Consider the following 27,553-nt stretch of genomic DNA (forward strand, 5'->3'; position numbering starts at 1 on the left):
ATCGCCCTTTCTAAATAGTGAAATTTTCTATTTAGAATATTGCTAAATGGATCATAATGAAGAAAAAAAAACATTTTGTAACAAAATTCTAAAGTTGAATGGGCATAACATAATATACCACGCAAATAATGTGCGCTAAGATATGTAGTGTATTTTTTGTCTACCACTTCAGAGAAACGGTATTAGGCATAGTTAATAAACAATTAGTAAATACACTAAAATGGTCACTTTTTAATAATAATACGTTCAACTCAGGGTATGGACCACGATTCAAAATTTCTGTAAACAATGTGCGTCACCGACAGACATGTTAAACGGGTGTTACGCATAGTGAAAAATAGCATCGCGTGACGAAAAGTATAACCTTTGATACATCTACCAGCAAATATAAATGTGTGAGTCACAATAGAAGCCTTGATGGGTACTGGCTCCCAACAAGAATAAGGTAGCCTCTATACAAAATATACAGACAAATAATTAGTGATAAATTCCCCATGAGTTGAACTTGTTAATTCACACTGATAAAAACGATTTCTACTTAAAATTAATAAACATCTCTGCTTATAAAAAAGATAAATTGATTCTCAACATTAATTTAACCATACAATACGATGACATCATCTCATGTTAGTCCTGTGCGAGATGGTTGGTTTACTGTTAATTGATGAAACTATGCGATGTTGAACTTAGTCCTATGGTTTGAGTTAGTCCTGCATTCATCAATAAATATAAGCCAATATCACAGGCCTAAGTAAAGCTTATGTATAAGCATACATAAACAGAGTGCATGCTTGGAAAAAATAATAACTTTTGAAAAATGCATTCTGAAATAAACGCATGTGGAAGACTGATCTATATAAATACCTAGTATTTTTTTCTAAGTATGTATAAAGAAATATTTGTATGCTTATAATAATAAAGTTGTAACAAATATTAAAATTAAAAAGATTAAAATTGAGTACAATTTTCAGTAAAAAGATATTTATTTGAAAAAAAAACTTGCGGTTGAAGCTTTATAATACACATCAACCGAGGACAGGGTTCGAAGGTGATCATGCAAATTGACAAATTGGGCGGTTGTATAATGAAACTCGTCAATTGGAAAAGAGTTATACATACCCTGGACTGGTACTTAAAGTGCAGGACTGATCACCTTGTTTTTATGCAACTAACAATCAAGATAACACTACTTCAATTAAACGCATTGCCCTATGCGCCATTAGGTATGGCTAAGGGTCAGATGAAGAATTCCATGCATTGCCTTAAATAAGGCATACGAAAAAATTGGATCTAAACTGTTTATTTTATTTAGGGAAATGGTGGCACTCGAAGGATATTTGTTATTGAGCAATTAACTTATTGAACAATCTAGTTCTCCGGCTTTGGGAAGGAAGTCCAATAAAGACGCCACGGCCCTCGTGATGTACGTCATGGTCCCATAGCTGCCACTCGGAGCGCTGTCGTAAAAGTGCTGACACACGTAGGCCGCCCCCCCGCAAAGTAGGCCACCTGTCGCAGAGGCTTCTCTCTGATTGGTCGGCTTGGCACAGCATAATGTGGCATCTCCGTTACACTTTATCTGTGAAAAATTATAAACAATGAAATAAAGTAGAACCTCCATTATCTTGATACAAAAAAAATTAACGCACTGTACCACAATTTGATACCAATTTTTGATAATAAGCTGCTTTTACTCTGTAAAATTGTACTTTGTGTTTCCCGTTTCTCTTCAAGTATTAATCATTTAGGTGCCGTGGCGTAGTTGGGTAGACGCCCAACTGCAAAACTGGCATCGCGGGTTCGATTCCCGCCAATTGCAAAATAAATTCAAGAAATATTTATTTTCAATGTGTCAAGTCGTTTGTGATGTATTTTGTAATTTACCTTCCCTATCATAACTAATCTGCCAGCAGACAAGCTTCTAAAAATAGAGGCTTTGCGGGTTATTTCTTTAAAAATTATTCTAAATATCGATTTATAACTTGAAAAGAAAAACATAATACGAATCGAAAAATTTTGCACAACCCTGGAGGAATCTCTAACATACTGTCCAAAATGTATCTAGCTAGAGTACCGAAAGCCGATATATCGGATTTTGGTAGTCAAAGGGTTAAAGAACAGACCTGGTCATCCAAGAAGATCTGATTGGCCTTGTGGACCAGATGCTCGACGGCGATGATCCCGCCGAGATTGGGCGCCACGTTGTACTCGGCCACCAGCGTGAGCACCATGAGCGCCTCCACCACCAGCTGCCGGTACTCGGGCTGCGGAATGGAGTTCAGTACCGTCTCTACGGCCAGCGCGAACTTCAGCTCTCCCGAGGTCATCTCCTGCGTGAGGTTCTGCGGGAGCACCTTACCCTCGATTGCCAGACCCTGACACTAAATAAAAAATGCAAATATTTTGTATATTAAAAGCATTTTTAACATTATGGTAATACATATAACACTCTCTTTATCATTCATCGATGAATGTACCACAAAGATAACAATGCTTTTCATATACAATATGGAATGGTTATTCCAAAGCTGGTATTCATGAAGTAGTGTTTTTAAGTGGTAATACACAAAGTGAATGATGAATGATCGGAACAGTGTTAAACAATGCGTATTTTAGGCCTAAGCACTATGGGAATCATTTAAAAAAAAATTTAAAAAAAAAATTGCAATGGAAATGACAATAGATTTAGTTTCGATGTGAAATACAGCAGGCATTTTCCTATTTATATTTATGTACACATTATCTGAATATCATCGATTTCTTGGGACATCATATTAACACAATGTTTGCGGGAAATGCTTAAAAGCGTCTTTGACATACTGTTGGTAGAGTGGGAGACGCTTATAAGTGTTCTATTTGCTTACTTTTGGTAGCGCGAGAGACGCCAAAAAACATTGCGCATATCGAAATTGGATTTGCAGTTACTTGTGATTAGTATTCAACCCTACTTAGTATGGTAATTAGAGTAGGAATTGATGAAAAAACCGCCCAACAGAGTGTTAATTTTAAATTTACAAAATTAATTCAAAATCACTCTTAAATGAGTGGAAGCTTATTAAAAAAGAATAATATTTACCTTTTCCAAAACGCTCCAAACTCTTGGATAGAAATCTCTGGGCACTCTATTCAGCGCTCCGTCGAGCCTACGTCTCCTCAGCCATTGTCCTTGTCTATCTGGTTCTACAATGCCATTTGCTAAAAAATGAAAGGCTTTAAAACAAGGATTCTATTTTGCCGATTTTTAGACCATACGAAAGAATGTATATGATTTATATTCAAAGCATTTACTTTGTGGTCAAACATTTTAATTGATATTAGTAATGTTAGTAAATAACCACTCACCGACTACTTCTGTCTACCGGTTTCGAGACGTACCCGTCTCTTCGTCAGGACATACACTACAATTTAACAATCATGCGAACAACACTACACCACACCCACTTAGTACTATTCACATACACTATCACTACACATGCAAAACATGCACATGCAAAACTCGCTCTGCATGTTTTGCATGTGTAGTGATAGTGTATGTGAATAGTACTAAGTGGGTGTGGTGTAGTGTTGTTCGCATGATTGTTAAATTGTAGTGTATGTCCTGACGAAGAGACGGGTAGGTCTCGAAACCGGTAGACAGAAGTAGTCGGTGAGTGGTTATTTACTGACATTACTAATATCAATTAGAATGTATATGAAGTAAACTTCATATACATTTAGATGGTAAATGAAAATATAATTCAAGGATTCAATACATAAATCCATAATTAAATAAAATAAATTAAATTGGAGGCTAAACCCTTTTAAAAACAGGCCATAAAGCCTTCACCAAGCAGAAGAAAAAAAATGTTAAATAGTTTTTTTTTCCAAAAGCATGTGACAATAATAGTTAATTACGCGTTTGATCAAACCAACACGGTATTCATCAAAACGTGGAATAACTCAAGCTTCCACTGATAAGATTTTGTTTCCTAGCATAAATTTTAGTCCTCTGTTTTCTCTGTTCCTGGCATTTACCATTCTTTTTCTTTTTTTTAACATTTCTATCCCTCGAAATATTCTTACCAGATAAATAAATTCACCTGCTTTTGTAATGCTTCCATCTCTTTCAAAAACCATAACTTTCGACTATTCGTCATTCATCAACAAATAGATTTTGAGTGAGTTGAAAAAATTATCTCAAGGGAAATAAAAAATTTGACATTTGTTTCAAAATAAAACTATATATTTGTCATTTCCTGCTTACCTTCCTCCATATTTCCAACCATTGCTCCGTCTTCACCGAGCACAAGTCCAATTTGAGATTTCTTACTGACACGGCCAGATTTTTGACTTATGACAGACATATTTCCACGGCCAACTAAAAAATACATCAATTTTTTAAAACAAAAATAATTAAAACATTCCAGAAACTCATAGTTTATGGAACGGAATGCATCATAGTGTCATGCAAATATTTGAAAGTGACATGAGACAGTTAAAGACTTGTATAATACATATTTACAAAAAAAAATACATTAAGCATAAAAATATATGTACATATTCTTCTTCCATTATTGGATGTGTTCTATAAAACCAATAACTCATTTTTAATCTCAAAATAGCCTTTATTCTCATCAAATGCCATCCAATGCTACATTTGAAAAAAAATTAACTAAATAACCATCACACCGCTTTCCCACAGCGGTAAGCAAATAGGATAGAATGGCCCACCATTTTGTTTTTGCAAACAATCGTTGCTTCTTCCATATTCATGGACCTCTTTGTAATACAAAACTGCTTTGGACTTTCGTTAAACAGGTGAAACTTTTGATAGATGTATGGAGAAAAAATACAGCTATAAGTAATACTAAACGTAATGTTAGGATACTATGCATTGGTATCACTTAAATAATATTATCCACAATGCAAATTGACATAGCAGCCATGACCGTAGTTTGAAAAAAGCAAGAAAATTTGTTGAGAATAAGAGTTTAAGAATGCAATGTTTTGTTTTATGTAACTCTTGACAGTAACTACTGTGAATGAAAAAAATATGTTTAAAATAATGCAGAATCTAAATTATGCAGAGAAAAAAAAAGGTTGAATGGGAGAGGAGATATGTTTAAAAACTATATACAAAAATACATCACACACTAAAAGTACTTTCATACCTTCTTCAAATATACATAAGAGGTAAAAACTTGATAAACACGTTACTTACTTTGTGTCTAAATAAAAATAATTAAAAGAGAGGGGAAAAAGTGAGTCTTATATTTATATAAAATATTCAAAGCATTAACTTTGTCGTCAGATATTTCAACAAATTATTTATAAGTATGTAACCACTCGATCAATATACCAGGATGCAAGAAACAACATAGCACTATTCACACTTTCATCTGCACAAAATACTCATCACATGCTTTATTAGTCAGATCAAAGACCAGCATACTAATAACGGATGTGATGATGATTTTGAGAACATATAAGTGTACAAATAGTGCTTTTATAGTTGTGTATAGTATTCCTTGAAACTGATAGACTAAAATCTCAATGAGTGGTTGTATAACTAACATTTTGTTAATTTTTTAACGTTCCTAGCAAATTTATAATTTTTATACTTTAAAATTTGTATCAACATTTGTAGGTTATATTATACTCTGTTTAGAAACAAAAATGTTCTTTGGGAAAACATATAAACTAAAATTGGTATTGATGGGGTTGAGATTAATTGAAATTTTTGTGGTTTGGGAAAACATGTTACTAAAATAATTGTAGTTTGTGGTTCAGTAAACAAATTAACAACTAAAAATACATACATATTATACAATTAAAACTTGTCAACTATAAGCAATGTGAAGAAGAAATATTTACAAAATTCAGGTGCAAAAATATACCAAATTGGAGAAAAAGTTGGACAAAAGAGCGGAAGTTTAGATTCATGCAAATGAAAAATTATTTACATAATACACTCTTATATTTTCTCAACTTGCCTTGTCCTTTCTTGGTCTTATCATTTACTATATGCGTGAATGATTTCGCTGTAATAAAGTGGTCAAAAAGCATTTAAAAAATACCCAGGGAGGAAAAATGATGAAATAAAATAAAATAAAATGTGCGGCTTAAATCGATAACATTCTGAAATACATTGCAATAATTATACATATTAGGCTCATAGAAAAGTTAGAAATATAATGTTTTATATGTAAAAATAATAAAGGAAATAATAGAGGATAAAAGCATTATAAATCATATTTTGAACATTTAAGTGTATTCGGAGGGACCAATTTAAAAAAAAAGTTTTCAAGATATGTATAATGTATTGAACATATATGTAATGGTATCACAAACAAGTTTGGTATGAAAAGAAGCATCAATGAAAATATTGACTTTCACAGTACACTAACATAATCTTAAAGAAAAAGGGATAAAAATATTAAATATTAACTTGGATTATTTTCATTCCCTTCTCTAGGTCTAAGTTAAAAATATACTAAAAAAAGTTGTAGGAAATTCAAATTCCTTTGTGGTTTAGTATACCATCCAAGATGGCGGCTAAAAAATAGAGTTAGGAGTCCCGAAAATATAGATTTAGGCTACCAATGACCCTCGTTAATGATGACAGAATAAAATTTTCCATTTTTTATTAATGCGATTTCAGCTATTTTTAAAGTAGACACACCGACTGGGCTATTGATAGTAAGAGTAATTCTAAAAAATTAGGCTGATACGATGGAGTCTTCATACTATTGAGGTATTAAAATATAATTTAATGATTTTGTCGAAATAGAAAACTGGGGACAAATGTGAATATTTTTCTTCCCAACTCTCGAAATTTTTAAAATTAAAAGGTGAAAAGTATAGGTTAATTAATGTATAGCTATAAATATAGATTTGTTATACTTTAATTAACATCCTGTATATAAGACCACTATAAATTTTAAATTCAATAAAATTTTGATCATGTATATAAAGAAATGTATTCTTTTAATTTTAAAATTAAAACAAGATCCATCGTTAAAACAGGGTGCAACAAAGAAAAATCAAGATGGCGACGTATGTCATATTTGTAAATTCACAATATAAAACTGTTTCTGAGTGGATATTTGTGACAGAAATATCCGTTTGGTATATTTAAGTGTGATAATTTACAAAAAAGATTAAATAAAAATGTGTATAATTATATTTATAAAAAAATGCATATAATTTTAGAAAGAAATTTTAAAAATTGTAGGCAACCCTCCTATACACATTAAATGATATATTTAAATAAAATGAGAAACATAAATTAAATGAAGCCGAACTAAAAAACATTATGCGGATACTAACCGCTGTTGATGGCAAACTCCTTTCCACTGAGAATGTGATGCAACAGATTCTTCATTTCAAATGGAGACAAATTAAGAAGATGTTCAGAAGCTTCTTCACCGTCGCAGGATAAAGTTCTAGACAGTTCTGTGGCCATTACCTTTGAAAAAAAATTAGAAAAATATTAACATAGAATAACAATTTTAATACGTAACGTGTTCAATATAAGATGGTGGAAATTAAAGATACCTGTATAATTAATCCAACACGGAGCCTCAACATTTCCAGAAAGAGTTGCGGTTCAGTACGAATGAACATAGCGAGATACATTAACAGTTCTTGTGTCAACATGGCTGTACTCTCATCATCTCCATAAGCCTAGAATATAATGATCACAGTTAAAATTGTTAATTAGACATCATAATGTTACTTACTCAGTCACAACGCTTCAGTGAAATTTGCACACCGCATTCTGACAGTGGACAGTTAAATAAACAAATTTGAATGATTCATTTAATGCCTAAAACTAGAGCTCAAATAGTGTCAGTTTGAATGATTAGGGTAAATGAAGTAGGTTGGCAGGCCTGTAATTTGACAGCATCTGCGATTGCTGGACTACAATTATGATGTCATCTGACATCGGTCCTTATGCTTTGCTCTGTTAAGAGGGGAAATTTCCATAATAGCTCTCTTGCAAGAAATACACATCAATTGACTTAAACAAATCAAAGCATTTAACCATACTCATACTGTCACAAAACTCAACTAGCACCCAGAAACTAACAATCGATCTTTTTTTTTCAAACCTTTACTAAAATTCCAAAATTTCAGAGGGATTAAGAAATAAAGGTAACTAAAAATTTTGAAAGAAAAAAGTTTTTAATGATGCTTAATTTTCTGGTGACGTTTTTTGACCGACGATACAATCCAGCAGTATATAGATCCAGCGATACTTCATTTTTGCAGAAAGCTTTTCCCCAAATTTTTATTAAAATTATCAACAACAACAAAAAACAAATAAGGGGAATAAATATACATAAAGAATAGAGCAAAAGGGAGTGTTATGTTAGGTACATTTTTTTCTCTAACTCTTATCCGCACCCAATGGTGCATAGGATACTGCATCACATAGACGCAGTGTTATCTTAATCATTACTAACACGAAGGCAAGGTGATCACTCCTGTACTTCAGGGACCTGTACAGGGTAATATAAAATAAATATTAGAGTGTAAAATCACTAATATTTATTTTCACCCTCCTACCTGGGAAATGAACCCGGGACCTCTAGCACGGTAGCTAAACACGCTGAACTTTACACCATGGAGGTGGATGAAGTTTATTAACATCCATAATAATAATGATCATTATTATTTTTTTTTTTTTTCAAAACCCTTATTTGCACCTGATGGTGCATAGGGCCCTGCATCATATAAACGCAGTGTTATCTTGACTGTTAACACATGAAGGGAAAGTGATCAGCCTTCCGCTTCAGGAAACAGTCCAGGGTAATATTGAATAAATATTAGAGTGAAAAAATCACTTTTGTTTATTTCACCCCCCCCTGGGAATCGAACCCGGGACCTCCAGTACGGCAGCCCGTAATAGCATACATAAAAAAAATCTGCCATCCGCCTGCCATAGCTTCATTTAGTGCCCCCAATATCAGTTGAACGAGGTGTAAAAACAGGCAATCAAATATCTGGAGTAATATTACTTTGCTACATAAATGATAAAATGCAAGAACATCTCACCAAATGAATAAGCTGTCTCAGTTCATTTTCTGGCAGTGGGGCCGTTATAGTGTGTTCGTTAGAGGGTGGCATCCCCACAGTGATCTGTTTCTGCCTGACCAGGAGGTCCGTCACGGCCTTGGCTAGATCCTCCACCCTCTTGCCCAACATGCCGGCGGTGTGGCGCACCAGCCCCCACAGCTTGTGTTGGCAAGCCTTCTCGTATAAACCTTTGAGCAGGTCCTTTACCGTCACAACCCTGCCCATCTCTAACATACCTAAAATAACCATTCAAAAAAACAGGCATAGTTTAAAAAATAAGTATGAAAGTACCCATCATGGTTTTTCGGTGAAGTGTGCATATTATTATGCATAATACAATTATTATATCAGTTTATTGGTAATAAAACTAGTAGTTTTTGTTTAAAGTTAAAAAAAAGTAGATAAATATCAATAATTCTTAAACAATATTATAACATAAGATTCGAAGTACTCAATATCATTACGGCTGTCCAAACTTAAAACACAGTAAGGGACATTTTTTTTGTAGTACGTTTTTTTTTGCATTTTTGACTAAATAGAATCTACTTAGTCCAAAAATGCAAAACAACAAAATGTCCCTTATTGTGTTTTGAGTTTGGACAGCCGATTATCAAATACAGTATTTGATAATATTATTAAATGCATAGAAACACATATTACAATAAAGTACAATGGAACCTCTCATAACGAGCACCTCTCAAAATAGTAATACGCATAACAACAAAAAAAGGGAAATAGTTACTCCCTTAACGAGCGACATTTCGCATAACGAGTTACAGAGAAAGGGCAAGTCCCTTTTTCACAACATTCACTTCCACGCCAGTCAAAACAAAAAATGTTTCGCTTAACAAGTAAGATTCTAGAACGAATTATGTTCGTTATGAGAGGTTCCACTGTATAATAATTATTGGTAGTTACCAAGTTAACTTTAAATTTTTAAACGAATAGATACTACATATACCACATGGTGAATGCCAACTTTAAAAATAAAGAAAGTGCTTCCAATTATTCCCAAAATACTTTAATTTCAAAATACATTTAATTTTCTATGTAAACATTTTGATCTACGAAAATCTTGTAGCAATCAAAAAGTAAGCAATAAAAAAATACTTAATTAAATTTTCAAATTAGTTTGAGAATAAAGCAACAGTGAAAATGTTAAACCCATTGGATTTAATCAAATTAATTATTAAAAATGTTTAGGAACATGAAGCTTTTTAAATTTCTGCTAGGCGCTAAACCACTCATTGAATAACAAATATTAAAACGGCTAGCCCTCTTCAGAAGCGAATCCAAAACACATGCCGTAAAAAACGTATTTAAAAAATTTAGGATACATTTCAATGAGACATTAAGATAAGTTAAAATTTTGGCAATTTTATTTTAATGTTGGTAAATTTCACAGGACAAACATACACTTTTTCAAAAAAATATATCTCTACGCCAGTTACGTGAATCTAATTTTGTTTTAGTAAATTTACTCTTATAAATATAAATATGATCCGGAAAAGGAGCCTTCTTGAATTTCTCCAAAATCTACTGTAACAAAATAAATGTTACCCTTACTATGCCAAAGTTATATTTTTCCGGGACATATTATTTGTTCAAATGTATTTAAACAACAAACAGTCATTTGAAGAGTCTCATAGAAATGCAAAACTATAAAGAAATCAAAATGAATATGTTTCTATTGCATTATATTGCAAAAATATATATTAATAAAATATATAAATTAAATAATTAAATAATTGAGCATGTATTTATGTGGAAAAACTTGGGTATTGGCAATGATACAGATTACTTTAGTATATGTATAACTATAAAAATTAAACAGTATGCCAATACATATTGAAGTTCCAGATGATAATTGCACAGTCCAGAGAGACAAAATATAAACATTGAAATAATAATAAAAAAAAAGTATTACAGGAGACAAGAATATTTGAAAATCTAAACATTTTATTGCTTCATACTTAAAATGATTTTTCATAATAACACTATTTTTCCAAACAAGAAATTCAATTCATTAATTTAGACCAAAAAAGCAGTCATATTCTGCCAGGGAAGCATGAATTATTTTTTGTTTAACCTTCATTTACTCCTGCGATCATATTTCATAGTTAATCAATAGTTATTAACCACACAATACCAAAGCGATAAGCCATAAAGTAAACACCATGACTTCGTATTATTTCGGATAATGCCTGACTGCTTTTACCGACAATGTTGCAATAACGCTACAAAGATGTAAAAATTGTATCATTGAGTAAATTAAGGTTAAACAAGCAATCGGATATTGAAAAATACTCCAAATTGGAAATACGAATTGATTATCAGACTTATTATATTCCATTAGTGAATATGTTTAACCCTAGTAACTAAACTATATTTGTGGATACAATGTCATTTGTGGATCGCACAATATTGACATATCGCTCACTCCTTTCAAGAATGTCATAAATCAAAAATCGTCAATTTTCAGTTGGGCATGTTTTCGGAATACCCAGAAAATGTACTATATCCCAGCAAAGCGGCATATTTTTAACTTAATATTTACCCGCTACAGGGCAGAAAGTGTTGTTTTTGCATTTTGAAGAAAAGGTATTGTTTAATATATTTTTAAATATACTTAATATTTTTCTTATGGAGAAATGACCTTCAGGTTTTACCTAAAATGATCTATTACAGAGTAAAAAGTTCCATGAGTGGCTTGATATTTATTTTTAATACATTGTATTATATTTTTAAACTTTAAAAATGTTCTCTTGAAAAATCTAGTTTTTTTATTTATGACGTTCTTGAAAGGAGTGAGCGATATGTAGTAGCTGTGCGGAATAGTAATTTATTGTTTAATGTCTCTTACATTAATTCCTAATAAACCAAACTTAAGTGCCATGTAACCGGTTCCTATTTTTAATAAATACTTTTGATGTTACATGTTTTTAATTGCGTAGTCTGCCAGATGAATGTTTAGTTATTAAGGGTTAAAATAATGATTTTTTAAACTAGAATATTATCTAGATTATCTTTAAATATAAAGTGAGACAAATATGTCATATTTGTTTAGCTGTTGTAAGTTAATGATACTAAATGAAAGTGTAACACTTGTCTAGCCAATTCATGAATTTAAAAAAATACAAATGTTAAAAAAGACCCAAAACCTCTTGCTTCCCAAACCAGTGATATGAGCAATAGCAACACAATAAAATAAAAATAAACACATTATTTATACATATTTAATGTAAAAGTATTCTTAAAACTTTATGGTAAAAACCTGAAAACTATTTGGAGCATGTTTAGAAATAAATAAATAAAAATAATGTTAATTTAGTGTGAAAAATATTATCAATTGTTTAAATGAAAAAACAATTTATTTAAAGCAAGTAAATCAAATTATGTTATCTGACACTTTATTCAGAAAACCTTACTTACAAGAAAATATTTGTTTAAACTCATTTATTGGGATACTTTTACATTAGATTTCGCTCACTCCTTTCAAGAACGTCATAAATCAAAAATTGTCAATTTTCAGTTGTGCATGTTTTCGGAATGTCCAGAAAATGTACTACATATATCCCAGCAAAAGCTGCATATTTTAAACTTAATATTTACCCGCTACAGGCCAGAAAGTGTTGTTTTTGCATTTTGAAGAAAAGATATTGTTTAATTATTTTTATAAATATACTAAATATTTTTCAAATGGAGAAAAAACCTTCAGGTTATACATAATAAGATCTTTTGCACAGTAAAAAGTTCAATAAGTCACTTGATATTTATTAATACATTGTATTATATTTTTAAACATTAAAAACGTTCTCCTGAAAAATCAAGTTTTTTGATTTATGACGTTCTTGAAAGGAGTGAGCGATATGTCATTTGTAAAATGAGGGATGCCAAACTGTAGTAAATGCATGTTTTTTGTTGTTGTTTTTTTACAAAAAGAACCAACAGTGAATTGTTTTTGGATAAAATGAAGAAGAAAAAAAAACATCCTGTGTTCAAAACTATTTCAAATATAAATTTAATATAAACAATTTTATTACAATCTGTAATAAACAGTATAGAAATTGTAAAAAAAAATATTTTGCTCCTCTAAAAACATAATTTTGTAGCAAAGAATTTTGTTATGTAATAAATATATATTTGAATGTGCTTCTGGTTTTAGTAAAATTTTGTCATTTTTGTTGATAAAGAAATTAAAGTAGGTAATGTGATGCCCGTGTTTCAACACCTAGGCATCTTTTCTTTTATCATTGTGTTTTTTAAAATAAATATGTTTTCACTTTGTTAGACAAAACATCTTGCCTTGTTATTTTTGACAGATATAAAGCACGTATTGTGTTTTGTTACAAAAATCAGATGTAATGTTTTTATAAATTAAATAAAAGAAAGCTTTGTAAATATATTATTTTTGTAAAATGAAAGAAATTTCAAAATTTTAAATATGTGTGCAAATCTTTATGCAAATCTAGATTAATTCCCCCAAGAAATTGTTGCCAAGAAATATTCACCATTTTGCACGTGTTTTAACATCTATGCTTGATTTTCGAAAGTCTCAATTTTTCTTAAATAACCAAGCGCCCATCCACATGCAAGTTAGAGGCGCCATCTATTGCATAGAATGTCGCATTCATTACACAAGTGTGTAAATTGATCACTTAGGCCAGTCAATGACGAGCCATGAGCCCAAGTCTAAATGCCAAAGACTTTCATATTACCTTCCCATAAATTCCCTGTGTGTCTGTGAGACATCTACATACGTACTTTGAAACTATAATAGCATATTTTTTGTGATTTGGGTTTGCTTATATTAAAAATGCTTTGAATAGGTTTATTACATTTTTAAGACAAATAGCATCAATAACTCAATTTTATGCATTATGCAGTTTTTATGTAAAACCTTACTTAAAAAAAAACCTCCGCACCTCGATGGTGCATAGGGCACTGCTTCAAATAAACGTAGTGTTATCTTGATCGTTTACACTTGAAGGAAAGGTGATCAGCCCTCCGCTTCAGGTACCAGTCCAAGGTAATATTGAATATATATTACAGTGAAAAAAAACCTTACTTAGGTGAGGACAAACCTTTACAGTGTGGCATCCCTCAGGAACTCTTACAGATGGGTGTCCTTAACCAAAGGGACGACACATAAAATTAAAAAGATTAACTTACATTCGGGTCCGTCTTCCATACACTCAACATGCATCCGGTTAGTGTTAATTACGGACTGTGTACCCGTGTTGAAGTCCAGCCCGTGGGTGTCCACCAGGTACTGCAGGATGTCGCCCTGCTCTTCGAGGGAGTCTCCCTCGCGCAGCATGGCGAGGAGCTCGGCCACCTCCTGCTCCGCGTACTGAGAACTACCACCGCTGCCGCCCGCGCTGTCCGAGTTGCAGCGGTGGCGGGAGCTGGTCATCCGAGAGGGAATGCTCGCCAGCACTGAGGGAATGTATCATTTAGTAAACCCTTGGAAGAGATCTGCTCAAAGGCCGTTATTATATCAAAATATAGCTCTACATCTGACCCCTGATGTTTCTTATGTCAACTTCAATTAATTGCATAATTGCATTCAAATCCTGCATGTATTTGGTTTGTATTATAAAGCTTCAACCACAGTAACATAAAATATTGAATGTTTTTTTCTGATAAAAATATTTATATAATCAATATTTACATAAGTTATCTCATTATAACTTACTTATAATGTCAACCTGTTTCAAAGCAAACAGCTTCTTTATCAATTAATTAATACATATTAATTTTACTTAAAAACAATAATAACAAAATGTTATTATTGGTTTTAAGTCTACGGACTTAGTAGACTCAAAAAAATCTGTGTTTCATTTCAAATTAATACATAAATTAAAATGGAGTTCTACAAATGAAACGCCTAATCAATAAATACTATCTTTGCTACTTGCTACTTGCACTAGCCTTGCTACTTGCATAGACTTAAGATGTGCTTACTCCAACTGGGATCGATGTCAAAACTAAGCATGATTAAAACAGTTTTGGATAGCTTATACAGCGCCATTTTCGTAAAATACTATCTCAAGGGCTCTCAAGTATATTATGTGGTCTAAATTCCATTACCAAAACTAGGCAGGCCCTATGACGTAGTTGGGTAGACGCTCGACTGCGAAACTGGCGTCACGGGTTCGATTCCCGCCAAGTGCAAAATGAATTCAAGAAAGATTTATTTTTAATTGGCCTGGGTGTTTGTGATGTATTTTTCACATTTACCTTCCCTATCCTTACTATTCTATCTGCAGACAAACATCTAATATAGACGCTTTGCGGGTTATTCCTTTTTGAAAAAATTAAGCCAACATCGACCGCTGACCAGATCCCTAATCTCATGTCATATTTAACCATAGCACAATGTATTAGTTTGCAATGTCATAAAATATTAAATAAAAAAATAATAATAACTGTAACTGTATGGCTGAAGACAATAAAATTCAACAAATGTTTGTTGAATTTTCATGCAGTTGTTTCTATTGTTTACACTGTCAAATCAATAGCTTACACCCGATTTCATTATGAAATATCTATGGGCAAAAAAATTTAAAGTAAAGTAAGTCACATAGACATACATTCAGTGAATGCACCTTGTTTGAATGCATTCAAGTAAATATCATTTTGTTTTAGTAAATCTGCATAAAATAAACATTCACATAGTCATAGAAAAATCCTTGGATCACTCCAAAGTGTGTGATTTTATCCAGATCATGGGTACATTTGAAAAAAAAATTGGTAATTTGAAAAAAAAATGCTAAAATCAAAGCATTCTTTAACCCTTTCACATCCCCAAAAATATGTCCCAAAAAAATCCAGGTAGACAATAAGACGTGCCAATCGGTTAAAACCCATTTGTCCTCTACTTCACATAGTGTTAATATATTATTAGATTAAAACCAATATTTTTAGCTTTTCCACTTTATTTTTATTTGACCAGCGACCGGGTTTCGTCGTTACCGACATCATCAGACTGGTGATGATGTCCAGTCTGATGATGTCGGTAACGACGAAACCCGGTCGCTGGTCAAATAAAAATAAAGTGGAAAAGCTAAAAATATTGGTTTTAATCTAATAATGTATTAAAAATGCAATTCCATCACAAAGTGTCAGTGGATAATATAAATCTATTTCACATACATAGTGTTGTAATAGAAACTGGTGAAAAAAATGCGAGCTTGCATTTAACTTAAAAATACTAATGATGAAAAAATGTTGAATGACATTCAATATGGAACCTACAAGGAAAAAATCGATGATGAATGAGATTCGACATTCGACCAATAAGAGTTATGGATATTTTCCGGGTGAGGGTCGATAAATTTAATTATTTTCTAGGTTACCTTTAACAGAATTATCTTCCTTAACTGGAGATTCAGATTTAGCTTTTTCTACATGAATCGTCGGTGCCTCTTGCCTTGGGGATGGCGACTGGCCCAAATTAGTTGTAGATGTTCCCCTGAAGAGTTAATTACCATGCATTGAATAAATTTTATTTTTATTGGAAAACCAACAGAATATTTCGACAAAAATAATGTAATATGATAAAATACAAAAAAATAACAATTCCAATTATAGGTTTCCACCTAAGTAATCTAAAAATAAACTGTCATAAAAGTATAACTATATAGAACATTTCTTTATGAACTGGTCAAATAGACATCAGTAATATTTCTTTTAAACATATTAAAAGAAACATTATTGATGTCTATTTCATTAAGCATTTCATTGCACATATCGCAGGCTCGATTTAAAAATGAATTTTGTTAGGACTTGGGTGTGCATTTTAGGGATTTTAAATAAGTTTCTGTTTCTGGTCTGAGCTCCCGGGACTCTAAAATTGATGAGTGATAAAAGCTCTGGGCAATCTACATAATTATTTAAAATTTTATACAGAAAAATAAGGTCAGCATTGTTCCTGCGTGTAACGAGCTAAGGTAAATTCATAAAATCATTGCTTGGAGCCATCCGTCTAAAATTACAATATGAAATAAATTTTGATTGTAAAGATTCTATTCGATTAATATATTTTTTTTGTATTGGGGGTTCCAGATGGGAGATGCAAATTCTAACTGACTACGGACATATCGCTCACTCCTTTCAAGAACGTCATAAATAAAAAATCATCAATTTTCAGTTGTGCATGTTTTCGGAATGCCCAGAAAATGTACTATATCCCACCAAAAGAGGCATATTTTTTACTTAATATTTACCCGCTACAGGGCAGAAAATGTTGTTTTTGCATTTTGAATAAAAAGGTATTATTTTTTTAAAAATACTAAATATTTTTCAAATGGAACAAAAACCTTCAGGTTTAATTAAAAAAGATGTATTGAACAGTAAAAAGTTCAATAAGTGGCTTGATATTTATTTTTAATACATTGTTATATTTTTAAACTTTAAAAACGTTCTCCTGAAAAATCAAGTTTTTTGATTTATGACGTTCTTGAAAGGAGTGAGCGATATGTAAAATACTGTTTTGAGAAATTCATATTTTTTTGCAATCATTTCGAGATTAAAAATGAATGGATTGTCAACCTGTCAATGGGTCTCTTTCTCCAGTCATCGGAGGGAGAAGGACTGCGTCCATCCCGGCCCACGGTGTCCACATCTAGCCACGAAGCCTTTCTCTCTCGCGGCGGGCCTATAAACTCCCCCTCCATGCCCAACGTATCGGCTAAACAATAATATTCAATAATTAAAATGTAACTTTGTTTTAAAATCACAATAAATATTTAATTATGACTTAATTATAATGTCTACCGGTTTCGAAGCTAACCGGTAGACATTATAATTAAGTTATAATTAAATATTTATAGTGATTTTAAAACAAAGTTACATTTTAATTATAAAATGGAAAATCACAAAGTTAGTGCTTCAAATATAAATTATAATAATATTCAACTAATTAGATCACAAGTTGTGTGCAAAAAGACAGGCGCCGAGGCGTAGCTGGGTAGAAGCTCGACTGCGGAACTAGCGTCAAGGGTTCGATTCTCACCAATTGCTAAATAAATTCAAGAAAGATTTAATGAATAAGAGAGTTGTAATTACTGATATTTATTTTGATACCGTGGGAATCAAACCCGGGACCTCCAGCATAGTAGACAAACATGGTCACCACCAAACAACCGAGGTTGACAATTATAGGACACTTAAACCAGGAGAATTGTCGTTGCTTGGTTTAAGTTATCACCTTACACATCTCTTTCGTTTTCTTCTTTTAACCCTTATCTGCACCCAATGGTGCATAGGGCACTACATCGATTGAAATATTTATTTATGTATCAAGAACCATTCACAATTAAACACAGTTATGTTAAAAAAGATTGGAAATATAAAAATAAAAAAAAAATAATGATTTTTTCAGGTGATTTTGCAAGTGATATAATTGGAAAGGATGTCACATACATCTATAAAAGTTTCCGTTACATACTACATACACAGAAAACCCAACAGATGGCGCTTCGATCTTAAAGACTTTCCATCCCTCAAAATCGTACTGGCCTAAATTAATGTATTCTCTGAGCAAAATGAAGAATTGATTTTTGACCAACTTATATGTATTTACTCAAAGGTGAGTAACTTGCTTAGTTCATCTCCAGTTCATCATCAAATGATAAAAACATATTTGATTTTCTATGACGTAAGATCTTTGTTAGTAAATTTCCATTTTTTCTTATACAGCATTAATGTTCTTTACTCTGAGCTCTCCTTACACACTTAATCTGTGAACAACTGAAGATATTCCACTCATAGATTCAAGACTCCGGAGCAGAGGACTATCAGTCTATGCTTCTTTGAATTAACACACTGTCGATATTATAGTGGCCTATGCTGGTATAAGGGAACAGAAAATGTTTCTGCTGTCCCAAATTCAAGCAATGTATTATTGTGTATTGTGCATACTGATCAGGCAAAATGAAAAGAAAAATAATGCACAAACAACATATTTACAACACAGGAACTTACAATCAACATTGATAGATCGTGTTTTCTTGATTGCACCCTTGACGGACATCTTTCTCCGCAGAGTTCGGACATTTCGTCTGCCCCGAGGCTGAGTGAGCAGACTCCACTTATGACTGAATGCTTTCAACAGATGTTCTTCCAAATATTTCTGGACCTGCGTATTCAGTTCTGAAATAGAAAATTAATATTTACAACGAACCCACCGATACCTACATATATATTTATTGAAATATGCTGCGTTTGAATAAATACAGTAAAACCTCAATATAACAGATCTCTATTCAACGAACTTCAGATAAAACAGACAAAAAAATAGGTCAAATGAAAAAAAACTTAAAACCTTTTGTTAATATTGTCGTGTCGTTGCATTACAAGTGTAGCCACATGTAAAAAATTCTTAGCGGCCATGATAATCATGTCATACGTCTATACATATGTATATATATATGTATATATATATATATATATATATATATATATATAAAACTATATATATATATATATATATATATATATATATATATATATATATATATATATATAAACTATATATATATATATATATATATATATATATATATAAAACTATATTATACACATTTTTGTAATTTAAGAAAGTTGATTATAAAAAAAATAGCAAACTTCAAAAGTGCGAACAAAATTTGATTCCTTTTTCAAAGCAGGATAACCGAAATCAAGCACGTCAATATGAAACGGCAATATCACTTCACGAGTCTCCAAAGACACTCTTTGTTTTTATCTGAATAGAGTGTTCATATGTTTCAAAAACAATTTTTTTTTATTTATTTTAAACCGATTTTTATATAAAAGACTTTTTGCTTTATCGGACACCCCCTTCTCCAAATTAGTCCGTTATATGGAGGTTTTACTACGACTACTACTACCATCACGCCGTTTCTACGCAGTATTATAAAATACAAAAACTTAAATACTCACTGTCTGGGTAGCCATCTTCCTGACTTCCCAGAAAGCTTAAATTTGTGATGGCTGATGTGCTTAGAAAATCTCCCAAATTGCCCAATGTCACTCGAGTTCCATTAATATAACCAGATTTCAACTTTTTCATTGTTGTTATCATTGCAACGGGAATTTTTCCTTGATCTGTGAAATACATTTAATAAAACAACAGTAAAATCATTCTAATTTTTCTAGTCATACATATAAGAATAAAAAATAAACCATATAATGTACATATATAAATAGTGGTGAATGCTGACAATAGATACTGAATTCAGTGAAAATAGTATAGAAAACCATAATTAAAGTTATTTAAAAAATAAAAAAAACATATATCAAACAAAATTATTATTTAAAAAATTTCAAGTCCCAAATATAGAATCCATTTATAAAAAAAAAAACAATTTTTCAAATACTAAAGGGTGACAACTATTTAAATTTAACAAAAAATTTTTCATCGAGATTCTCAAACGATTTTTCTACTCCAAAATGCAACACCAAGCAATTTCAGCAAAACTTCAAATATTTGGCAATCAAACATTTCAACAAACTCCCTAAAGAAATAAAAAAAACATAGATGAAATAAAAATACTTTACAAAAAGAAAAAAGAAAAATTTACAAAAAAGACTATTATATCTTTTATTATATAACATTAAACCACGAGTGTAAGTCCCTCTCCAAGCACAAGAGCACAGTCTCTTTTATGGAGAGGCACAGCGAAACGAAATATAAAAGTTCTCCATATGTATAAATGATTCAAATGTATTATGTTATAAATAAAAATGTAAATATATTAAATGAATAAAAAAAAGATACTATAATGGTTTTATATAAACTAAAATCGTGTTGATGAAAATGAAAAACAGATCAAAAGAAAATATAGTATCTAAATAAGCAACAATACGTGCAGTTTATGTTTGTAATATAACAATATTGTGCAAAAATAAGTCCAAATAAGCGAGTATGATAAGAATAATGTTAAATTTGTGGGAAAAATTTTATGGATTCAAAAAACCCATTTATTTTTGTTCATATTCCAGTGTTCACTAGCAAGTTATTGCCAAGTATTGATGCGATATACCTACATGTTTTATACATGTAATATTATATACAGCAAACATAAATTTTTGCAGATTTTGTAACATTTCCTAATCGGAGTTCAACATTGTATAACTTGTTAATTTGTTAGAATATTGAGTGTATTATAAGTAGTTTAATTTTTGAGAACTAGAATCAGATCCAAGTTCTTTTTGTACATTGCCCTTGAGGAGTTTATTCACAAAAATGGAATCTAACAAATCATAAAGTATTATTACAGTAAAACATTATTTTTATGTTTTATAATGAAAACATTACTAATTTTAATAAGTTTTTATATTTGCTGCGCATTGATTTTTAACCTGCATATTGAAACATTTTTAACCTGCAATTAGTGATGTTCACATCATCGCACAGGATAAAGCACATGAGAGACAACAGAACATATGCATATTCCTTGTGACTTTTGATGTACAATCTTTTGCTAGTGAATTCACAATGGCATCACTAATCACGGAGTAAAGCACGCACTTATAATAAAAGGTACTGTAAAAAATACTCACCTAATAGTAAATATTTATGGATAAAATACAGGCTGAATTAAAAAAGTTTACCTAGAAGATAGTGTGTAGCCAACAGAGTTATGGTAGGACGGCCCAGCATTTGTTTCCAACTCATTCCCAGGAATGCGAGATTGGTGGTAAAATTGCTGGCGAGAAGTGCAGCATCGCGCGAAGTGTAGTACTCTTCGTAATCAAAATTCTGCACAAGCCATTTTAAGGAACAAACAAACAACACACGTCACATAAATATATGAATCAATTACACTACATAGTGTGACATCCAGCTAACGGGTACTCTGGCACTACAAGGGGAAATAATACATCCGCGGATGTGGTTGGGCAGTCAACGGGATGGTCATGGAAAAACAGTCATAACTACATGTACACTTGACTTTTCTTCACTAGGTTCACAATATATGAGAGTATGAGCGTGGAATTTATAACCATAGAGTCCCACCAGGATTGGGAATCTTATGAGGCAAAGTAGTGGGTAGAGTACATACGAAACAGTGAAGATGTAGTCATGTGTGACATCTAAAATGCTTTATCATTGGTGCAATCATCTTTTTAAATCCATATATGTATAACTCTGGCTATTTAGTGTAATAATTAGCGCATTTGCCTTTCACACTGAAAGTCCTGGGATCAGTCCCCAGGTAGGTCAATAAATATATGTGATTTTTTACTTTAATACTTATTTTATATCACCCTGGACTGCCACCTGAATTGCTTGACTGATTTCCTTTACACAATTAAATATCAAGACAACACCACATGCAGTGCTCTTAGCACCATTGGGTGCAGATAAGGGTTACAAGAATATGTATATAAATCTGTAAAACTAATATAATCTAGGGAAATCCATAACAGATTGTAAATTTCAAATATAAGGCATGATATATTTATTTAAATGAATTTTCATATTACCGTGATACATAGTAAAACAGTAACTACACAAATTCTATGTTTGTTTACTGTTTACATTGGTCTCTGGAAAACTTAAATTAAACTACAAGCACTTGAAGTTTAATTTAAGTTTTCTTAGTAAGAGCATAAGAAAATGGTAAAGGATTGGTTTTTATTTTTATTTTTAAAGAGAAATATTTGATTGCATTGATTGATTCGGCAGTCACTTTGTAGTAAAATCTATCCATTTTTAATTAATGTTTTACTTAGTAAATACCACTATTTCTTAAAATCTACTGTGACACGTGTTTCGATGCATTCTGTTCGGTGTTTGAAAATGATGCGGAATGCATCGAAACACGTGTCACAGTAGATTTTAAGAAAAAGTGGTATTTACTAAGTAAAACATTAATTAAAAAAAGAAATATTTGAGTTTTTATTATTTACTTAAATATTTCAATTTCATACTATTTCTGTGAGCCTAAGCGTCTCATTATTAGAAATAGGTATCAAATTGTGGTAGAGTGGGTTCGAACTGAGAAACTCTGACTCGAGAGTCCGCGACACTAACCACGGGACCACAACCTGACACTTGACGTAGTAAAATTACCTATCCCCATACATTGCCTCATACCGTCGAGCTCCTCACGCTGGTGAAACTCTAATTACAATTTAAGCACCGGGCCATCATGCTTGTTACTCGAGTAGACAGGATGTAACTAATTCGCAAAACACTATTCCTATGAAGCAACAAACCCATCATCCACAGTATAAACCACAACCGAAACATCACAGACAACAGCTAATACCAACCATGATGAGGGAAGAAAGTAACATATCGGATTCCAAACACTAGTTAAACCCCAATAGCAACACTTGAAGAAAATTAAAGATACCTAGATGCAATTGCTTCAGAGACAAAACAACAAGTGGTCTTCCTAATACATTTTGCCAGGATGATTTAAGAAAATTTATTTCGGCCTTTAAGATATCTATCATCAGTTCGTAGTCGGATGCAATGTAGAAACGGGTCATGTCCGAAAACTATACATGAAAAAAAAAGTCATCTGCCTTGCACCACAGAAATACAACACAAGCGTAACAACTGTGGAAAGCGAAATGGGAATTATCGCCATTTTAATGATTTAAAAACTCGACAATACATAAATTTTGATTAGTTTTAGACTGGAATAACTTTGCCAAGCTTAGTTCTCCACTCAACTATGATCAATCAGTTTTAAAACATTGGGATGCTTATCTGTAGAAAGTATGAGATATAGACACACTAGCCGAGGCTGCCAACTTCATATAACTATCATATAAATATCAAAAGTATTTTTTTAAATTATACATAAAAATTGTATTACCCTTTTCGCTTTCCAGCGTTGAGATTACCCTAATAAATATTTATAAAAAAGAAATGAAAAAAATATAAATTATCGGCGAAAGGAGTAAGGAAGCTACAAAATTTAATTTTGTAAATTCAGTAAAAACCATTATAAGTCAGAAATTGTAAAAGGAAGATTTAAAAAAAAAATCGTGCACACTGTAGTCTCCATCTGCATCAGGGTTGCCACAGCTGAATCATATTTTTTCATACAATTTTATGAGGTGCGTTTTACAATCACAATGGCCATATTACATGAACATTACAGGTTTTACAACTTTTTTAACTTAGTATATTATCAAAAATACTTCCACTTATTGCTTATTACCTGCTTCTTCTCTAAATTGTTCTTTATACTCAGTAATATCCTCAGTTATAGCAATTTTATATTTATATAATCTCAACAAACCCAATTGAAATATACAAGGACACATCACATTCTGAGTTTATATTTTTATGTAGTGCTAATTGAGACCGTGGTGTATTTTAATTAGATTAAAAATAACTTAGATATGATTATTCCTTTCTAACGTACCTGAGGAGTGAAGGCGAAAATTCTATCGTTAAGAGAGTACAATTTACTGGTACTTAAAATACCAACATCTCTGGACTTTCTTCCTGAGAGTCCCAATTTCTTATTCCTTCCTGCGAATGAGAATGCACATTTTTAAATATAACAAATAATCTTAATTATGATTACATAAATTGACTATGTAAGTTAATAAAAATAATGGAGTCCTGCAAAAAATTAAGTTGCAATGACAAATTTCATGGACACGAGTGTATGATGAGGGGGCAACATTGAAGTGTATTCTTTGGAAACCTGGTTGCACACAATATGTAAACTGTCTGTATACAAATCAATAGAAGTTATTAGAATACAGAAGATGATTGTTTATCTATGTTGTCCACCCTCTTTTATATTTAAATGAAATCATTATCTTGAACCTATGAGTCTTGCCATATATTTTTTACATATTACTTGAGGTTAGCTCTTAGATTTCCAAGCTAATATATGCTGGAAATTGTGAAGCTTAAGCTTGCTAATTTCCAATACATTGTTTTACATATATTTGATTACTGAAAAGCTAATATAAATAAATATTGTTAACCTGTAACGAGTTTTTTTATTTTTTTATATAAAGAAAAGAGAAATATTTGTGTTTTTATTATTTACAAAAATACTTCAATTTCATACTATTTCTGTGAGCCTAAGCGGCTCATTATTAGAGATAGGTATCAAATTGTGGTAGACTGGGTTTGAACCGAGAAACTCTGACTCAAGAGTCTGCGACACTAACCACGGGACCACAACCCGACACAAATGAAATTAGAATTCATCGAAACTGTCATAAAATACCACAACATAAGGAACAGATGTGGTACCAATAATGGTAAGTACCTTTGGTAATCACATATTTTGTCTTAAAAATTTGTGTTTTTAAATCATTGTAATAATTGCGCCATTTTTATAATTTTCAATGCATTAAAAAAAATGAAAAACATTGAATAATAAATGATAAAACTATTCAAATACTTTAATATGGTACCTAAATATGTGTAGAGATGACTCAAAACTCTAGCAGGTTGCACTTCAATAGGAGCAACTTCAGCTACAGTTTGTACTACCAGATCATGTTCCAGCAATTTATCCCTTATTTCGTCATCTTCTGCCAAAATCACCACTTGAACCACAACATCGGGCTTCTTCTCTGAGCACAGACGTCTATTCAAGGGATCCAACTCTCCAGCAGCCAAGAAACCCTATAAGAAATAGTCATGTTCACATAACCTTCAAATTCCTCGGATCTAAATATTTGGTGTCAATTGAACAGTTACTAGTAAGTGACTGCCGAATCAATGAAATATGTATTTATTAATCTAACATAAATATATGTATTACCTCTTGCAGTAACTTCCCTAGAATAAAGAGAGATTGTCCCCACAGAAATGGACATCTTCCAAGAGGTATTCTTTCTTGACTTCCCGGATCTTTATATTCACCTTCGATTTTACTCAAAGGTACTGCGTACAACTCGGGAACGAGTCTCATGCCATCTTCTGATTTGATCATGACTTCGTCTAATTTTTCGGAATATTCCCGAATGGATTCCTTATCCCCTTGGAAGCAGAAGTCCAAAATCAAGTAGCAAAAGAATAAAGGCCAATCGCACTCGATGTTTTCGAACATCCTCAATTCCCAAGGTTCGTAGTATAGCCTGTTAGGGTCTTCTCGCGGGGTTTTGTGACCATCCCTTAAAAACCGCTTGCAACCGTATTTCCCTCGTAACTTTGTAATTATGGCCTCTCTGGTTTTGGCGATCAATTGAGGATCATCTACAGCGAATGCGGGGAAGCTTATTATCGCCAGTAAACCGGAATCGAGCTCTTTACTGTTAGACTCTCTCGGTAACATGGATTGAAGGACGGCTTGACATTTCTGGGCTTCGTCTGCCAGAACATGAATAACGCTGGAAGGTCCTCCCCGGGCTCCGAACAGATCCAGTTCGTTCATCGCTTCCAAGGCGGCTTTGGCCATTCCGATCGAACTGGCGTTCAATTCCGGCAGTCCGTGATTAGTTTTATCACCTCTTTCCCACACCCCATAATCCGGAATGCAATACGCAGATTCAATATAAAACACAAGATTCTGAACAAATGAAACTTCGTCCAGAGAAAATATAATTTGCAAGCCGGATGCTGTCATCTGCGCTAATACTAGCAAATATAGTGATATGGCGTCAATTTGCAAATGGCCCCACTCTTTGTCTCCGACAACTGTCCTTCCATTTACTGAGGAATATTTGGCATGCAAAGCATCCAGTGGATTTTGTGTTATCTTGAAACTCTCAACTTTATTTTTCTGTTGCATCATTGCCATTAATAATCCTAAAAAAAAGTACCAATATATATATTTTTTAAATACACATTACAACTTATTCTCAAGTACTTCCTTTGGCAAAATTCAGAATCAAAGTTCAAGTAATATTTTTTTGGTATATTTGGTGGGATAAAATTGTCAAAAAAAAAACATAATGGAAATGTCTCAAAGCACGTTAAACAACTTATTATTTATTTACACATTAAAAATCAATACATTTATTTACTTTTTTTCTTTTCCAAAATGTAATGAGTGTTAAGATAATTAATGGTATAAAAATAAACAAATTTCTAACCTCGCATTAACTTAACGCAACTTTGTTCCAGTTCGTATGTTTTCGCTCGATCCTCATCTTGATCAGCTATTTTCTTGTAGGCCATTGATAACCCCCAAACTGCCAATATACAATAAACATTGTCTCGTATCCACGCGTGTTCATTTTCGGGACTCGCGGGAAATAATCCAGTTACTGGTTGTTGATGGTTCATAATCAGCTTATGTACCACTCTTTGATAATAATCCAGCCTTACGCCAGAATTGCTGCGACTCCTCATTTTTGTTTTTTTGTGTCACTGGTTCACAAACTATGTTATTTCTCCAGAATGTTATTCAGACATTATGAACAATCCAAACCCCATACGAGTAGCGCAGTTCTAACTTGTAACGCCTTTCTATAAATACATTTCGGTGGACTTCCTTTAGCTGTTTTCAGTGTTTTCTCTTCCCCGAGAGATTGTACCAGATTGACA

General features: G+C 32.2%; 1 protein-coding gene across 4 annotated transcripts; it reads right to left on the reverse strand.

Annotated features, from left to right (window-relative positions):
• Nucleotides 1-882: 882 nt before the first annotated feature.
• Nucleotides 883-27,553, reverse strand: LOC148300599 (putative phosphorylase b kinase regulatory subunit alpha). Of its 4 annotated transcripts, none has more exons than XM_088274556.1 (18): nucleotides 27,100-27,553; nucleotides 25,827-26,812; nucleotides 25,474-25,687; nucleotides 24,459-24,568; nucleotides 21,682-21,829; nucleotides 20,008-20,172; nucleotides 19,051-19,218; nucleotides 17,617-17,755; nucleotides 16,422-16,537; nucleotides 14,296-14,499; nucleotides 9,040-9,296; nucleotides 7,537-7,665; nucleotides 7,309-7,447; nucleotides 5,973-6,020; nucleotides 4,244-4,357; nucleotides 3,077-3,195; nucleotides 2,124-2,381; nucleotides 883-1,579 (listed from the first exon to the last, which is right to left on the reverse strand). In XM_088274556.1, exons 1-18 carry the CDS (start codon nucleotides 27,356-27,358, stop codon nucleotides 1,352-1,354), a joined length of 3,801 nt encoding a protein of 1,266 aa, XP_088130682.1. In that variant the 5' UTR covers nucleotides 27,359-27,553; the 3' UTR covers nucleotides 883-1,351. The 4 variants fall into 4 exon arrangements, with proteins under 4 accessions (XP_088130682.1, XP_088130680.1, XP_088130683.1 ...); XM_088274554.1 differs by having other exon boundaries at nucleotides 14,233-14,499; XM_088274557.1 differs by lacking the exon at nucleotides 5,973-6,020.

This window comes from Brachycentrus maculatus, unplaced genomic scaffold, assembly GCF_059751285.1.
Source record: "Brachycentrus maculatus isolate JH-2025_06_01 unplaced genomic scaffold, ASM5975128v1 h1tg000691l, whole genome shotgun sequence".
NCBI lineage: Eukaryota > Metazoa > Arthropoda > Insecta > Trichoptera > Brachycentridae > Brachycentrus > Brachycentrus maculatus.